Genomic DNA, 18,515 nt, shown 5'->3' with positions numbered 1-18,515 from the left:
GGTAAGAAATAATGTATTCAGCCTAAGAATACCTGGCTTAATAAGTTTCAATAATAAAAGGAAGGAATAAATTGCCAAGTGTTCCCCACAAGTTAACAAGTCACAACGCAGACTCTTTTGTCTCATATTTTCATATGCTCAACAAAGTTTATCGAATGTGTGGGGTTGGTCCATGTGAGACAAAAATAACATACTAAATCCAGCTCTTCAAACGGTCCCCCCATAAATCTATATGGGGTGCTTATTTTGTTGCCTGCTTGTCTATATCTACATGTTGTTTTCTTCGTTGTCTGATTATATTAAGATGTAAGAATTCAATTCACGGATGGTCTTTCATTGCTGTAATGAACTTCAAAAAATTTGAAATGATATTTCATTGGGAAATAAATTACCTAAGGTATTATACTATCTGTCAAGTAATTCTATTTATGGGTATTGAGTGAGTCCCAAAGAATTCCTTCCTTTATTGCTAAGACAAAAATGAATGTAGTGACTAGATGGCCATACGAATTATAGATTAGAAGCGTGAAGATTGGCTTTGTAGGTCATGAAAATTGCATTATTTTGTCTAGGAATGAGCCAACATTGCTGATTAGTGATTACATGTTTAATAGGAGAGACAATTAGGTCCAATATGAGAATTGCAGAAGTAGTCATTATGTTCCTTTTAATCAATAAAACGCTGCTATTTATGCAAACGTGACATCACCTAGTAGCTTTTTATTTTTATTTTTTGTGCTGATTAGAAATTTGACTTACACATTTGCATAAATAACATTATTTCCTTGGTTGGAAATATCACTTCGGAATGAGCCAACATTGCTGATTTCATTTTTAATAGACATAGTGCATGTCACTGAATTTGGCTTTGAAACCATCATCTTTACGACAGTGCGCAAATTAAGCATTATGTAATCTAAATACTGTCATGTTGGTGGTGGAGCACGTTAAGCCGTTAACACACCTGTGGCTTCTACCTAGCTTGGTAATTAGCGGACTCATATCTACGTTATAACTTATATTCCTTTGCCCTCTTTTTTTTATAAGGAAATCATTATTTATTTAAAGGGTTAATTACACTTTCCCTACTTAAGGTTGATCCATTTTCATTTGGCCTATCCCAGATTAAAAACAGGGGCTGCATTACTAAAGCTTTAGGGGGTTCATTTACCTAAAAAAAAATATATGTATAAAATATTATTTTATTAGTTTAATTTTCCTTTAAAAATACTTTTGCACACCCTGATTTAAATCTTGCATACTTCCAGTTAATTCAACTGGTAAAATCTTTGATGATTGTATAAAAGATCTAGGGTTCAATCCCTGCTTACACCAAAAATTGATTGTTATCTTGGTCTGATGATAAAAAGTTATCATAAAAAAAAAAATAAATAAATAAACAACACAAATTAGTCCATCCCAAAACCAATCAATAACATAAATCACAGATCTCTCCCTCTCTCTCTCTCTCTCTCTCTCTCTCATGAATCTTTGTTCTATATTTGACTATTGGTATCTCCGACTTTAAGAGTAAATAGTAAGTGTTTGTGAGTTTTATGTGTATCTATTTTTATTATAAATTTATATATTATTTGTGTGAGTGTGAGTTTGTGTGTTATTTATTTATTTATTTTTGTTATAATGTTATTTGTGTGAATGTGTGCGTGTATAATATAAATATAATATAACTTTATATAATTTAATAATTAGAAAATATAAAGGATTTGTTACATATGTGTGTGTTGTTATCATATTATATCAACATTTTCTTATAAAATTAGTGATTAAAAAAATAGTAAAGTTAGTGACTCTTCAAACATTTGATTGGTTAAGTAGACACATAGTGTATTATTATTATTATTTTTTTTTTAAAAGAAACAAACACACATACACACACAAGGGAGAGAGAACGGGGTTCTAATATATATGCACACCACAACTCTACTCAAAAGCCATGATAACTTTTAAGGGAGGGTACGAGGAACACATAGTATATTATTTATATATATATGGATGTGTGTGACTCTTTGGGTTAATAATTAATACAATGCATGTGGGTTGAGTTTTGTCATTCAGTTTAAAATATTTTTATAAAGACAATAACAAATAGATAATGACATTTGCATAAAAATACAAAATGTTATACATAATTTTACAAAATAAAATGATTCACATTGACTATTATCCAGCCACCCACCTCGTCACTTTAACTGTTAAAATATTGAAGTTATTTACCTCTTAGGTGTTACGTGCATAGCATCTCACAGAAGGTAGATAAAACAAGCTGGGGGTGTTGGACATAAATCCAAAAAGAATCCAGCAATAGTCCACGCTGAGTCTGCTTGCCATCAACTTCTTATTTTTAAGCTTATTTTTTATGTTCAGTATTTTAAGACCTCAATTTTTTCTTAATATAACCATATTTTGTCCAACTTTTTTTTTTTTGAGAGAGATATTTTGTCCAACTTTTAGTAAATAAAAGAAAATAATCCTCAACAAAAAGTTGCTTCCAAAAGTAATGTTTGTTTCACTTGAAAATAATTTTTTACCTAAAAATATTTTATAAAAACAAGTGTTTGGTTGCGTACCTAAAAAATGTGTTGAAAAACATTTTAATTGTTTGGTTGCATTATTAAAATTTGAAAATGCTCTAAAAAAAATTTCTAATACTTTCCCACATTTTCTCAACTCTCAAGCAAATATATACCAAACAAAAATTTTTACATTCCAAACTAAAAATATAAATTAATAAAAAAAGGAGAGAGAGAGAGAGCCAAACGAAGGTCACGGAAAATAGATTTGTTGGGGTTGGTAGTGGTTGCAAAATGGAGATCAACATTGGGGTGATCGTGGTGGTCGCAAAACATGTTTGTTGGGGGTACTGGTGGTGGTTGCGAAACAGAGGCACAATGGGTTAAGAGAGAGAGAGAGAGAGTCTTACTTGGGTGAGCAACAACGACTTGGTGTGGCAATGAGCAATATTGGTGTAATAACTGGGAGGGTCCTTACAGTTTGATTTGGTCATGGGTGGTTGGGTTACCGTTAAGGGGAAGGGGGAGTTCTCTTCCTTGAATGTGAAGGACTTTTAGGGCATAAAATTTTAGGATTGCAAATTAGGGTGTAAAATATTTTACGCTAAAATGCCTCTTATTTTATGGTCAACTTGAAAAATATATTTAGTCTGACCATCATTTTTGGTCACACTAGTAGATATCAGCAATTGGAAAAAATATTTTCTCAAAAAAAATTTATAGGTGAAACAAACACAACCTAAGATAATCGTCACACTTTCATGTTCCATAATCTAGCGAACAGGCTCCTACAATCAGTCACAAATTAATACCAAGGTCCCTGAAGAAAGGGAATGGATAGTTGTTAAGTAGTGAAAACTAGAAAAGAGTCTACCTCCACTAAGTTATTTTAAAGCTGTGTTCCCATGTCCTAATATTCTCTTTTAGAATATAAACAAGTCATAGCAAAAAGCTACATCTAAACACATTCTAAGATAATTGTCACCCTTTCACATTCTATAATATAGTGAACATGCTCTTATAATTGTTCACAAATACAAAGATCCCTGGTAGGAGGGGGTGATTAGTAATTAAATAATGAAAAATTAGAAAAAAGTTTGCCTCCGATAAATTAATTTTATAGTCGTGTTTCCAAGTAAGGCGTAGACCTTTTTATGGCTTTTATTTTTATTTTTTTAGAATTTGGATGGGTGGGTGGGGGTTGTTCTATCATCCTCTAATACAATTTTTGATTTGGTGATTTTCCTAACCACAAAATAGGTGCATTTCCTTGGTATTAGCATATATGCCTCCCTCCCTCCCTTCCCCCAATGAGTAATAAATGATGAGATTTAAAAAAAATATATAATTTGATAGTTAAGGGAGGGGAGGTTTTTTTAGATATAATTTATACTCTAGCCTAATCTAAGTATATATGTGTGTGAAACTTTCTCTGGAGACTTGAACTCCGATCCTTGCTCTCTACACCTTACAAGTACTTATACTTGTAGAGTGACCATTGTACCAAGGGTGTGCAGTGGTGGGAGGGGAGGTTTGAATATTGAATATTGAATGTTTTTGTTTTTGTTGAAAAAAATTAAAAAACACTAACTAATTAAATGACAAGGCTCTTGGTATAAATGATGTGATTTTGGCCATGAGAATAGTGGTAATATCCTAAGCTTAGTAAAAGAAAATATGAAACTAGTCAAAATGTCTTGAGCTTTTGATTTCCATGAAAAAAGTGAATATTTATCTACCCTGTAATGATTATTCATTTATGAGTTTTATTTTTTAAGTTGGGAATTCATTTATGAGCTATGACTGAATTTCAATCCACAAAAGTAATAAGTAAATTGCTTCGTGAGAGTAAAGGCTGATATTCAAGTTTTTAGATGAGAGTTTCATATATATATATATATATATATATATACACTTAAATTAATTTAGAATAGAATTTCTATCTTATATATAAAAAATGAAGTAAAATAATTTGCTTCTCAATATTATTAGAGGATGGTGAAAGTAGCCAATAACTTACTAAATGTTTTAGTTTGACCAAAAAAATAAAATATTTTAATACTGATTAATACTTATGCCATTTGTATACGTTTATTATTTACTTATATTGTTTATAAATATATAATTTAAAATTGACATATCTTATAATCTCATCCCAAATATGAGCAAAATAATAATCATATTAAAGGTCTATTTGGATATTACTTATTGCTGAAAACTGAAAACTAAAAACACTATAATAAAATAATTTTTAAATGTGTGAATAGTGCCGTGGGATCCAATTTTAAAGTTATTTTTTTTGAAAAAAGTACTTGTGGGTCTCGTGAACAGTGCACATGACCCATCATTTAAACGCCAAACGCATGTGACATCAGACGTTGGACGCAATCCAAACAATCACTAAGTCAATGTTTTGGCTAAAATAATATGTTTAATAATTTTATTATAATTATGCTCTGTTTGTTTAGGCGATAATATTTTCTAGAAAATGAGTTATTTTTCAAAAAGTATTTTTTATAAAATTATATCATTTTCCTATTGTTAGTAACAATCTTAAATGAGTTGAAAAATAACTTCTTAACTTTCTTTTTTTTGCTATGAGATAGAGTTATTTTCCAAAAAAAATTAGTAGAAAACAATCTCAAAAAATAAAGCTATACTTTTTCTGTTAACTATCTTCATTTGACTCATTTTTTCTGATACTACCAAATACTAGAAAACATGAAAAATTATATTCACACAAAATTTTCCATCAAAACAATTTTAAAATTATTTATTATTATTTTTCTTGTAACAGTCGAAACATTAGTACAAATCAAAACATCTGGAAAGTCTCCAATACAATTGGCGTAAACCACCATTTTAGTACTATGTCCACAACATTTTAATCTTAAGTGATAAGTTGTTACTAGTTTTTAATTTGAATCCACCATTTAAATTATTTTTTTGACCACTAATAATAACAAATAACAACCTACTACTTAAGAGTTGTTATGAAAATATTACTTAAGAGTTGTTATGAAAATATTGTGAAAATGTTGTGAATACAAGTTGACTACATTAGATATTCCCAATAAAAATCCCATTAACTTTCAACAAGAATGATGACTCTCTTTCTATAATAATTGCAGTTTTCAGTTAAAGGTTGCTGGGCAACAATTTATAGTTTTGGAGTGGGGAAAAAAAGTCTACCAATTACATAACTTAAAATCTATAAATTGTGGCATTTATTTATCTTTGTTGTAACCGTAGTTTTTAAGATATTTTTTTGATCAGAGGTTTTAAGACTTTGTTTAAGCTGTAGAAAATTGTAGTCTATGACTTGGTGAACATTGTTGGTGACTAATATATATATATATATATATATATATATTTTAGGACCAAGAAGCAGATGTGGATGCTGATTGCTAAACCATAAATATTAGAATATGCTTACGAATACCATACACCAAGGTATCTCATTAGTTTGCGTTAAAAATTGAAATGATCCAATTCTTGAAAGAAACAGTGGGTGATGTGTCATATTCAAGCTTTGACACATGCCTCACTTCACCCTCAAAATGGCCAACAGAAACAACTGATAACCAGGAAAGGAAATGAGTCAAGCAAAATCCCATTAAACTAAACAAAAGAAAAAAGAAAAAAAGTAGCCCAAATGGTGTCAACTTTCAACCCCAAGTAAAAAAGTTGGTTCAATCCCCATTAACATACCCACTTAAATCCAACCCTCCCATTAAAAAATTGACAAAGAATCTCTCTCTCTCTCTCTCTCTCTCTCTCTACCCACCTAACTTAATCTCTCTCTTAAAAGTGTTTGTGTCTGTTACTTAGCACTGTGACCTTGTGAGAAGTTATGTTTGTACTTTTAAAGGGCCTTGTATATTTTTTATTTGTTTGCTTCTTCTGTGTCAGTTCTAGTTGTGTTCGTTCATTAACATAAGTTTGTGTGGGCTGTTCTAACCCACATGGGAAACTCAAAGCTCTGCAAGTTCCAGAGCTTGAGTTCTGAGAAAACTATTGCTTGGGTTTCTTCCACCAAACCCACTTCTTTGTTTCCTTATAGGATGAATACTACTCATTGCTTTGCTCTCACTATTTGTGGGTCATCTTTAATTTAATACCCCCTTTTTGTTCTTGCTTCAAGTTATTGATTCCTAGTATTGTAATTTGGTTCATTCTTTTACTATTTTATTGGAGTTTTATTTTCTTCATCATCATTGAGAAGTTTGTGTTGGAGATTTTGAGATTTGGTGTTGTATGGGATGGGGGTGGTGATGCTAGCCATGCTCCAGCTGATGAAACTCTGTGTCATTGGCTTTGCTTTGGCTGTCCAAGGATCTACAGGTAATTTTTTTTTCAAAAGATTTTGTTTTTAGTTAAAAATTGATGTATATGATTAAAAACCCATGAGATAAAGTTAACAAATTTAACATGGATTTTGATTAATCAGTGCTTAAGCAACATCTTGTGATTCTGGTTAATGAAATTTCATGTTGTCAGTTTAGTTTATCTGATCAAAGATGTGGACAGTATGAACATGTAGCTCAATGCTGCAGTTAAATCATGTTTTAATTTATTCATGAAGAGTAATAGGTTGAGATAAGCTGTTTTGGACAGTGTTGTTTCATCGATCTGAACGTTTGATATTTTATTACCAACTTTTATCAAATTTACCTCACTGTAGTTTTATATCCAGAGTTTGCAGCAAGTAGTTTCAAGCTAGAGTTTTCCAGGAAATTCCAATAGCTAATATTCAACTAATCTGTTTTCTAAAATCCCGCCTAGTGTTGTGGTTAAGTGCTGTTTATTTAGCAACAATTATCCTAGCTCAGGCTTCATCTGGGGAATGCTGATCCATTGAGGCTTTATCTGAGGAAATGCAATCCATATAGGAGCTGCTTATAATAAGTTAAGGCTAGCTCTCAGATCTCATCGAGAACTGTAAAAATTCCAGCAGTCAAGGCACGATTTTGACCGGTGGGGTATCTTCTCATGAAATTCACTTGTCTGCAGGCTAAATTGCTAAGTTCTTTGGAATATTTTCATGAGAGTGACAAAGATTACGATGACCCTAGATTCTCACAGTGAATATATTCAATAGAAGAAACAAGTATTGTTTGATAATTTTTCCCTTCTAATACCACACGGGATTATCAACACTTCAATCATGTAATCAAAATTTATAATCCTGCAAAGGCTCATGAGCGAGAAAAATGTCCCTTAATGTTACTGAAGATTTCATATATAGAGCCCATAAGTCAGCCCTCTATTTGGCATTTTTGAAACTTGCCAAAATAGTTTGAATTGTAAGTTTAATGCTAAAAATTTGTGTTCATCATTCTAATGAATAATGTACAAGGATTAACAATTTTTTGACCTGTTCATTGCTTGTTTGAGTTTTGTAATAATATCAATTGCCTTTTATTTTCTTTCAGACTCCAATATATCCCCATCTCCAGCAAGCTTTTCTTTAGTTCCTCCGATAGAAGGAACACCTGGTCCTGCATATCATAGAAACTCATGGAGAACAAGTGCACCAAGCTCATCATCACAGCCAAATGGTAATCCTTATGACCTGGCATTATAGAATGTTAATTATCTTGAGGCCATCTAAATAAGCTTCTAGTTTGGACAATCCAGGGTCAGATTCTCACCCTTCACTTGCATCACCGCCCCTCACTTCTGCCCCATTGCCTGGAGGGATCCAAGGGCTTGTACCATTCTTGTCACCAAGCACTCCAACTGTGTCAAGCACTCCAACTGTATTGCCACCATATAGAACAGCTCCTCCACCTCTGACTATTCAAGGACATGTACCATCCATACCGCCAAGTCATAGAAAGTCATGGAGAACAAGTGCACCAAGCTCATCATCACATCCAAATGGTAATCCTTATGACCTGGCATTATAGAATGTTAATTATCTTGAGGCCATCTAAATAAGCTTCTAGTTTGGACAATCCAGGGTCAGATTCTCACCCTCCACTTGCATCACCGCCCCTTACATCTGCCGCATTGCCCAGAGGGATCCAAGGGCTTGTACCATCCTTGTCACCAAGCACTCCAACTGTGTCAAGCACTCCAACTGTATCACCACCATATAGAACAGCTCCTCCACCTCTGACTATTCAAGGACATGTACCATCCATACCGCCAAGTCCTTCACCAGTTAAGAAGACTGCTGCATCAATGCCAGTTGCTGCTCCAGGTACAGAACTTATTAGGCTTTTGTTGTGCTGTATTCCCAGTTGAAATAGGTTCTGAATTAGCTGCTTCGTCTTAATGTAAAATTCCAGTAGCAACTCCTAGGAATTTGCCACAAAACTCACCAGTCAGCCACCCAGGTGTGCCAGGAACTTTGTCACCAAGCTCTCATCAAAGCAATCTACCAGATAATAAGGCTCCCATCCCAGAACCAGTTACTCCAGGTATGTGACCAGTACTTCTCAGTTTTCACCCCTTTGCTAAATCTGTGGTTGGAATGTTCTGAGTTGCTCCCCCACCCCTTTTTACGAAATACAGTAACCGTTGCATCACCACCAAGGAAAGTGGGACAAAATCCACCTGCAGTTCACCCAAATATGCCAGAAATAACACCATCCGTATTACCTGGTGCACCTTAACATTCATTTTTTCAAAACTAAAGTTTCTAATTAACTATCAGAGATTCAGAATGACCTGTTGAATTGACCTAACTGTTTCCTCTCTTTTTTCATAATCCTGCAGTGCCAGTTGCATCACCGCCAATTAAATTGCCACAAAATTCACCGGTCATCCATCCTGTTATGCCTGGTAAATCCCCATCCATATTACCAGGTGCAACTTAAAGAAAAAATAAAGTAATTCAATGATTTCTTTATATCTAAATTTTGGGAGTTTATGTTCCTCCACCCAGTTTGCTTCAAGAACCTTTATCCTTTAAATAAAGGAGGTATTTTTTCCCTCTTCTTTTTTTTTTCGTCTTTTGGGAATTTATATTCTCTACAAGAAATGACACCTGTGTTTTTTTGTCCTTTATTGCTGCATGCTTCAAGTTGAAACACTAAGGCTGTAAGTAATCCAAGGCAATATGGCATTGCCTTCTATTATCTCATGTTGCTATGTTGTCCATACATACGGTCAATAGAAATATGGTAATCATGACATATATCTATAATGTGGCATTAGTAGAATTTCTGTGACAAACCTGAAATTGTTGCGATAAGACTTCGATGGTTGAGTTGTATGTACAGCACAAGCTTAAAGAAATACCATACCGGCATTTTTTTTTTTTGGCACAATGTAATTTTGTTTGTTCTACTCAACGATTACTCTTGATAAGGTTTCCTCTGGTATTATGGTACCCCATTTCTTTCAACCTCACCTCCCCTATTTCATTATTTTCTCTTTTAGGTGTTTAATATCTAGCCATTTCATTAAGATATTCATTAAGATGGAAAATATTTGCAATTAACGAGTTTATCCATTTGTTTTCCAATGACTTGTTGCCATGGTAAAGGTCTGTATAGTCTGACTGATATTATATTTGTTTGGCTTCTGTGAAGTGCAGACCCTGATGTCTCACCTGCTTCTACTCCTCCTTCAAGCATTGGTTGGAAGAGGAATAGAATTCCGAAGGCTGCACCTCCTCATGAAACACCCAAGCCATTAACCCCTGGGGACCATTCTCCTGCTCAAGGTTTACAGAAAACTACATATTTCAGCTAGTTTGGAAAAATAAATTATGTTTTATCAGATAGTAAAACTTTTCCTAATATTATTTGTTATTTTCTGCTGTAGCTCCTTCCACACACAAAGATATGATTCATTCTGATTATTCTCCTGCGCCATCTATTTTATCTCCTAAATCTCCATTAAATAAAGGGTATCATTCTCCTGCACCTCCACCTACAACCTCATTTTATAAGCATCACCATACAAGGAACAAAATCACCAGTCCTGCTCCTGCATCATCATATCCAGTTTCTCCTCCCACTAAAAAACAGCAAGGTTTAATATTTTACCTTAGATATGTACAGAAAAAATTTATTTGATATATTTTGTTCTTTGAGATAAAATATATTGCATCACATTTTGTTTCATTATTATATGTAGGTCAGGTCGTCTCTCCAGGCTTACCTCCAATAAGGGGACCAAAGCACTATGCTCCTTCTCCCCTGAAGCAAGGTACCATAATAGTGAATTTTAATTCCAACTAAAGACTCAGCAGTGAGCTATACGGCAGTTCCAATCAACTGCTGCATTCTCAGTTTTACAATCGGGATAAGATCCCCTCCCATTTAAATGCTCCAATTCCCTCCAATTTTTGTTAGATATGAGGCACATGGCGTTATTTGATTTTATGTGGTTTACATGAGTTTTTTAAGACCATTGAATTGTTTAAATGCCATGTGTCTTACACCTAGATTAAAATTGCAGAAAATTGGAGGATTTAAATGGGATGGAATCCTTTCCCTTTCCAATCACATTTCCCCTTTCCTTTACCAATGAGCAAAGTTCAAGAGAAATAAGGAGATCATGACATATCTATGACACAGAAATTAAAAAAAAAAAAAAAAATTGCTGTGACAACTCAAAATTGTTTCAAGAAGACTTTGATGGTTGAGTTGTATGTACACTGTAATCTTAACGATATAACACACCAGCAAATTTTTTCACAACTTGATTTTTTTTTGGTTCTACTCAAAAATTGTTTTTGATAAGGCTTTCTTTGGAATTATGGAATCCCATTTCCTTTCAACCTCACATGCCCCCATTTTATCATTTTCTGTTTTAGGTATTAAAAATCTGACCATTTCTCTAAGCGGGCCAATATATACATTTAACCAATTTAACCATTTGTTTTCTGATGATATAGTTGCCATGGTTGTTAAAGCTCTTTATCTGACTGATATTATATTTGGTTGGCCCCCGTGAAGTGCAGACCCTGATGTCTCACCTGCATCAACTCCTCCTTCAATCCTAGGAGGAAAGAGGAATAGGATTCCGGAGGCTGCACCTCCACATGAAACATTCAAGCCATTACCCCCTGTGGACCATTCACCAGCTCAAGGTAAATGCATATTTCAGCTAGATTGGTAAAATATAATTGTTAATATTATTGGAAGATTCTTTTCCAACTTTGGCTCCTTCCACACACAAAGCTATGAAGCATTCTGATTATGCTCCTGCGCCATCTCTTTTATTTCCTAAATCTCCATTAGATAAAGGGTATCATTCTCCTGCATCTTCACCTTCAACCTCATTTTATAAGCATTATCATACAAGGAACAAAATCACCAGCCCTGCTCCTGCATCATCATATCTGGTTTCTCCTCCCACTTTGAAAGAGCAAGGTTTAATATTTTACCTTAGATATGTACATAAATACTTTATTTGATATATTATTATATTCTCTGACATTAAAGACATCGTATGTTGTTGCTTCTATCATTACCTTAATTTTACTTACAAAAAAGAAAAGAAAAAAAAGACATCACATGTTGCTTTTCATTTCATTATTATATGTAGGTCCGGCCATGTCTCCAGGTTTGCTTCCGAGAAGTAGACGAACACACTATGCTCCTCCTCCCCTGATGCCAGGTAACATAATAGTGAATGTTTATTCCAACTACTCAGCAGTGAGCTATAAGGTTGTCTCAACTTCTAATCCATTAATGCATGGTCAGTTTCCCGATCTCATGTCCCCCTTCCTTCACCAATGAGCAATGTTTCACCTGCTCCTTCTCCACCTCCAAAAGCTGCATCCAGCCATACCAAAAGTAAGGAAAACTCAAGATTCTTTATTCCTAATACGTTAAATATTATTGATTGAACTTTCTCAGTTCAGTTATAGTCAAGTCAATAGCTTACCTGATGGATTATGCTTGCAATCTCAAGTGCCCCTTCTTCCCCCTAATGTTTCGCCTTCTGGATCGAAGAGTCCAAAGATGCCAGTCCTGCCACCACTTAAAGCATTCCCACCTCCACCTCCTAATGAAGGTATGTATAAACTTAATTTTCTATAACTAATGGTTAATAGTGTCTCTGCACTTCTTTTGTTCCAATAATATTATTCTTTTTAATAGAATGTAACATATAGGTCCTTCCTTGTAGATTGTTCATCAACCATATGCACAGAACCCTATACAAATACTCCTCCTGGGTCACCCTGTGGCTGTGTCTGGCCCATGCAAGTTGGACTGCTCCTGAGTGTTGATCTGTATACCTTCTTCCCTTTGGTTTCAGAGCTGGCTAAAGAAACTGCTGCTGGGGTTTTTATGAAACAAAGTCAAGTTCGCATTATTGGAGCCAATGCTGATAGTCAGCAAGCAGAGAAGACTATTGTCAATATTGACTTGGTACCCCTAGACGAAAAGTTTGATAGTACCACAGCCATGTTGACTTTTCAGAGATTTTGGCATAAACAAGTTGTTATAAAATCTTCCAACTTTGGGGACTATGAAGTACTATATGTCCGCTACCCTGGTATATAGTAACACTCAGGTTCTTTCCTCTCTCTCTCTGTGTAATAATTTTTAACTGGGAATTAATGTAGATTACTGCACCTGTAATTGTAGGTTTGCCCCCATCTCCACCTTTACCTTCAGGCATTACCATAATAGATGGTGGTCCGTATTCTGGTACTAGCAATGCAAGGACAAATAAACCTCTTGGGGTCAACGTGCAGAAAGGGCGGCACAATAATGGGCTTAGTGGTGGCGTAATTGCTATTATTGCACTTTCAGCTTTTGTAGGGGTGTTCTTATGCTCTGCTGCTGCTTGGGTGGTGCTCTTCAAACATAGAAACAATGTTTGTGGAACAGTGCCAACTGCACATGCTTTGCCACCTCTAACCAAACCATCAGGTAATCCCAATTATGAATACTATTACCTGGTGCAGTCAGTTATAACATTAGCCAATTAGTTGCTCAAAGTGGTTGGACTTGGCAAGTTTATTTTATCTTCTGGACAGAAAATACTTTCAGCTTTAATGCTTTCAATTAATTATTGACTTTTACACAAATCTAACATGTATAAGTTGAGTAATTATTAGGTACTTCTAAAGTACAACCATGTGGTACTCCATACCAACAGAAGAAAACCACCTAATACATTTGCGTGTGTTTGGGACTAGCTTATAACTTTTTGCTTTTTAGCTTTTATGTACTGCTTTTTAATACCTCAATTTTTCTTACTTTTATCTCACTTTTTCAAAGTAAAAGTATATTTTAACACATTTTTAGCAAAAATATTTTAGTGAAAAGCTAAGCTTTTCCGAATACTTTTTGAGAGTAATTATTTGGTAATCCTAGAGTATTTAGACTTATGAAGCATTAAGACATCTCTTATATGTAAATTTCTTTAACGTGTAACCATTTTGGCCCCTACAAAATCACTCAATCAGGGGTTTCATGCTTAATCAGGGGTTCTACACTTTCAATATAAAGAAGATCATATTTTGCAGGGCTTGCTGGGTCTTTGATGGGAAGTGGGCCCAGTTCTGCGTCATTATCATTTGGATCCAGTATTCCTCCTTATACTGGATCTGCGAAGACATTCAGTATGAGCGATATAGAGAAAGCTACTGACAATTTTGATGTTTCAAGAATACTTGGGGAAGGTGGCTTTGGCCTTGTTTACAGTGGTGTTCTTGAAGATGGGACCAAAGTAGCTGTCAAAGTTTTAAAGAGAGATGATCAGCAGGGAGGGCGGGAGTTCTTAGCAGAAGTTGAGATGCTTAGCCGTCTTCATCATCGTAACTTAGTCAAGTTGATTGGTATATGTACAGAGGAGCGTGCTCGCAGCTTGGTTTATGAACTCATTCCAAATGGCAGTGTGGAATCTCATTTACATGGTAGTTGTTTTGCTCTATCCGGGCTTGCTTTGGAGTTCAGCTGCTGTTTATAATAGTTAAACTCTATGTAAAAATGTTTATATTTTTGATAATTTTCTTTGCTTGTAGGAGTTGACAAGGAAACTGCTCCACTTGATTGGGCTGCCCGCATGAAGATAGCACTTGGCGCTGCTCGTGGTCTAGCTTATCTGCATGAGGATTCCAGCCCTCGTGTCATACATAGGGACTTCAAGTCCAGCAACATCTTGTTGGAACATGATTTTACACCAAAAGTGTCTGATTTTGGTTTGGCTCGAACTGCCTTGGATGAGGAAAACAGACACATATCAACACGTGTCATGGGAACTTTTGGGTATGACCATTTTTTTTTAAGATATAAGTTATATCTTTGAATGGGGAAGATAGACACTCTTATCTCCCAAAGATAATATACCCACTGAGCTGACTATTAAGTAACATTCTGGAAAATTATGCATGTCACAGGTCATGATGACTGATTTATGACACTGGTTTTTTCTTTCAGAGGAACCATAGGCCTAAAATGCAGTCAGTGGTGTTTCCAAGAATTTCAGTGAGGTCTTATTAAACCTAGATCTTAATGGTAGCTTAAACTACCAACCGCATCTAAGGCGGATTGGTACCTCCCCAAGCACCAAATGCTTGGGAGTTGAGGAGTGGGGAGTGGGTTCAAGCTGTGGGGCAGCATATCTAGTATTTCTAACCAAGTGAAAAATAAAAATAAAATTAAAAATGATAGTTTAAACTAATGTTAAAAGTAAAAATTTTAGGGTCAAAATCCACCCTTTACTCTTCCCTACTTCCTACTAGTTACTACTCCATGCTATTTCTTCTAGAAGAATAATTTTGAAAGTTGGAGGAAAAAAAGAAGAAGCAGCATTTAGGTTATTATCACCCTTCCCTGATTGGTCATTGTTATTTAAAGCAATTCCATATCTAAATATAGCAGAAGTTATTGTTGTCTAAATTATTTTGCATAGCTCTACTGCATTGCTTTAGTGCTTCTCTATTTTTGATTAATCTTTCATCCTCATAACTACCAGGTATGTGGCCCCGGAGTATGCGATGACTGGTCATCTTCTTGTAAAAAGTGATGTTTACAGTTATGGAGTTGTCCTTCTTGAGCTTTTGTCTGGGAGAAAACCAGTAGATATGTCGCAACCACCTGGCCAAGAGAATTTAGTGGCATGGGCCCGTCCGCTCCTCACTAGTAAAGAAGGTTTGGAGACAATGATAGATGCATCTCTAGGATCTGATGTGCCTTTTGATAGCATTGCCAAAGTAGCAGCCATTGCATCAATGTGTGTACAACCAGAGGTATCACACCGTCCATTTATGGGTGAGGTTGTTCAAGCCTTAAAACTGGTATGTAATGAGTGTGATGAGGCAAAGATAGGTTCAAGATGCTCAAGCCAAGAAGATTTGTCAATTAACATGGATGCTGGTGTTGTTACTGGCTCAGGACAGTTGCCAGATCCTTTGCCAAGTGATTACTTTGTTCCTAACTTTAATTCTGGAATTGATATTGAGAGAGGACTATCTGTATCAGATTTATTTAGTTCATCGGCAAGATTGGAAAGACAGGCATCTGGGTCATTTAGGAGGTACTGTAGTACAGGTCCTTTAAGAACAGGAAGGGGCAGGCACTTCTGGCAGAGAATTAGGAGATTGTCTGGGGGCAGTGTGAGTGAACATGGGGTTATGTTCAGGTTATGGCCAGGTTCCCATTGAATGCTATAAATTGCAGTGGCTAAATGTTGATTTTTCTTTGAATTTTTGGAACTTAAATTTGAAAGCACAAGCAGGAAGTTGTTCCATCATGCTGACAAGAATGGCTTTCTGAGGCTCGGAAGTGGGATGTAATCAAGTTATAATTGGAACTGCAATACTTAAGCTGCCATAAATTAACATCTGGATGCAAATGCTTATCGGGAAGAGTTTGAATATAATTCAGATTTGCAGTAATAATTATCAAATGATAACGGAAGTTGGTCTCGGACGGGCCTCCATTGTCTGTCTATACTTGAATTGATGGAGTTGCATTAGCAATAATTCTGGATCGAGGCTACTACAACGTTTTCAAACTGTCAGTCCACTGATGTGTAATTGAAAAAAGAAAAGGTTGCTTTTATTACTGAAAATGTATATAACATTTTGTATCGAGAAATGCTTCCTGTTAGATTCAATTCTCCACTTCCAATGCAGTGAATTTTGTAGTTACGCTGTTACTTTTCATAGGATGTAAATAATTTATTTTGGATAATGAACGCAGATTTTTCATTCATTCAATCATGTGTGAAACATCATGGTGAATGTGTGGGGCTAAAAAGGTTGGCACATCTTCAATCCAAACATTTAATTTTTCTATATTTTAGGCATATCTAGCTAAATAATGGGCAACTTAATTTGTTTCCTTGCCTTTTAACGTGATGCACATCCCATCTTCTTAGTTGTGCCAGCTGCTTCTTTGCATCTTCTGCAATATGGCCAATATTCGTGAGGCATGGACCGTATTGCCAGCAACGCCTTGACTGATGAGTGAGTCGCTCTCTAGTACCTGTTTTTCGGATCCTGATTTCTCTTCTTCATACACTAGCCTCTCCTTTCAGCTGAAGTCTGCAATAGGAAGGCCCTGTTCATTCCTTATAATAGCTCCAATTACTGCCGTATAACTTGAGTAGAACTCCACTTGGTGGTGTCCGATGCCTCGCAGACCTCACAGATTGTATGTGTTGTGGCTGTTTGTGCTGCCAATACTGTAGCCAGTAGAGTTTCAAGTGCTTTCAGTCTTTCTACCATTTCTGTTCTGCCATAGTTTCCTACTTCCAAGACAGTGTTATAAACAGCTCCAACTCTGCATCGTCATGTTCCACTTCCTGCCACATCAATGAGAAGAAATCTGATGGCTGCGCTGGGACCTGTGAAAAGTAGACGAGCTCATGCTCCTTGCTTTGATAATGTGGTCACAGCGCAGCCAAGAGTGGTAGCTTGAAAATACTCCTTGCATTAATAGGTATGATTTGTGCTACTACTTTGATTAGGATCTCTTTGTCTGCATTTGATAATACATTTGTCCATCATTTTTGAATCATTCATGGTTTCACCACAATCTTCTTTATCTCTTTTCACCACAAGCTCTTCTATTTCACTCAAAACACTTCATGGTCTCATATAAGCGAAATAGTCTCATGGTAGCAGGGTATGAGCCCTTTCTATTTATTTATTTATTTTTTAAAAGATTTGTTTATATATAAGGAACTAGTGTTCCAATATTTGACCAAACTATTCCATGCCTATGAGAGACCCCAAAAATTCATTGGGCCAATGTGTAGTAGACTGAATTTGAACCTCCGAATTTACATCATATCCTAGAGTCCTAGACCAATAAACCCACCACCTGGTACCTCCGTAGGGGTCCCCTGTTTTTTTTTTTTGTGTTCAAAATTTTTAGTTGTGTTTTTTTTTTTTTTTGAGTGTATGGAAATGATTTTGTAGAGTATGCTTTGAAGTGGGTATTTGGTTGATTTGATAAGTAGTTTGGGTGGGTTATGAAAGGCGGGGACAGGTAGTTCAGGCGGGAAGGCTGGTGTTTTTTTGGAGAGATACGTGGCCGATGGCAATGACATGAAAGAGAAAAAAAGAGAGAAAATAATTGGTTTTGTTAATATGTATATTTGCTTATTTTGGTTGGATTAGTTGTCATGACGATATCTTTTTTTTTTTTTTGGTAAACCGGGAAAGTAATATTAATTAGAAAGTACTATTACAAGAACCAAAAGGGACCATCTTGGTCCGAGCTGTCCCCAGTGAATCGGCTAACAAGAAGGGGATTACAACAGGGGGAGGGGAATTAAAACGATTACAAACAGAAGATATATTAGCTTCTAACTTGGCTAAGGCATCAGCACAGCAATTTGCCTCTCTATAGCAGTGAGTCATCCTAGCTTGAGACTGCTGCAGTAGAAACTCCCTGCAATTGTCATGACGATATCACTAACATAGATGGTTTAAGGATGAAATTTGAAAACGATATCAAACTTGAGAGATGAAAATAAAATTTTTTAAACATAAATGATCAAAATAAAAACAGCCAATTTAAAGTGTTAAATGTTAATAAGACAATAATGTAA

At 35.3% G+C, this 18,515-nt stretch overlaps 1 protein-coding gene across 2 annotated transcripts; it reads left to right on the top strand.

Moving 5' to 3' along the window:
• The first annotated feature begins 6,146 nt into the window (after positions 1-6,146).
• On the top strand, positions 6,147-16,669 carry LOC115976107 (receptor-like serine/threonine-protein kinase ALE2). Of its 2 annotated transcripts, XM_031097211.1 has the most exons (20): positions 6,147-6,875; positions 7,967-8,092; positions 8,172-8,417; positions 8,497-8,739; positions 8,828-8,959; positions 9,054-9,143; positions 9,258-9,323; positions 10,081-10,209; positions 10,311-10,520; positions 10,626-10,697; positions 11,455-11,583; positions 11,735-11,866; positions 12,042-12,113; positions 12,200-12,292; positions 12,411-12,512; positions 12,627-12,998; positions 13,091-13,378; positions 13,978-14,367; positions 14,476-14,719; positions 15,429-16,669. In XM_031097211.1, exons 1-20 carry the CDS (start codon positions 6,794-6,796, stop codon positions 16,114-16,116), a joined length of 3,906 nt encoding a protein of 1,301 aa, XP_030953071.1. In that variant the 5' UTR covers positions 6,147-6,793; the 3' UTR covers positions 16,117-16,669. The 2 variants fall into 2 exon arrangements, with proteins under 2 accessions (XP_030953071.1, XP_030953072.1); XM_031097212.1 differs by lacking the exon at positions 11,735-11,866 and having other exon boundaries at positions 6,149-6,875.
• The last annotated feature ends 1,846 nt before the right edge of the window (positions 16,670-18,515 follow it).

The sequence above is a fragment of the Quercus lobata genome, chromosome 2, assembly GCF_001633185.2.
Source record: "Quercus lobata isolate SW786 chromosome 2, ValleyOak3.0 Primary Assembly, whole genome shotgun sequence".
Lineage (NCBI taxonomy): Eukaryota > Viridiplantae > Streptophyta > Magnoliopsida > Fagales > Fagaceae > Quercus > Quercus lobata.
Note: the sequence above shows the minus strand (reverse complement) of the source record. Positions and strands in the feature narration are given on the sequence as shown.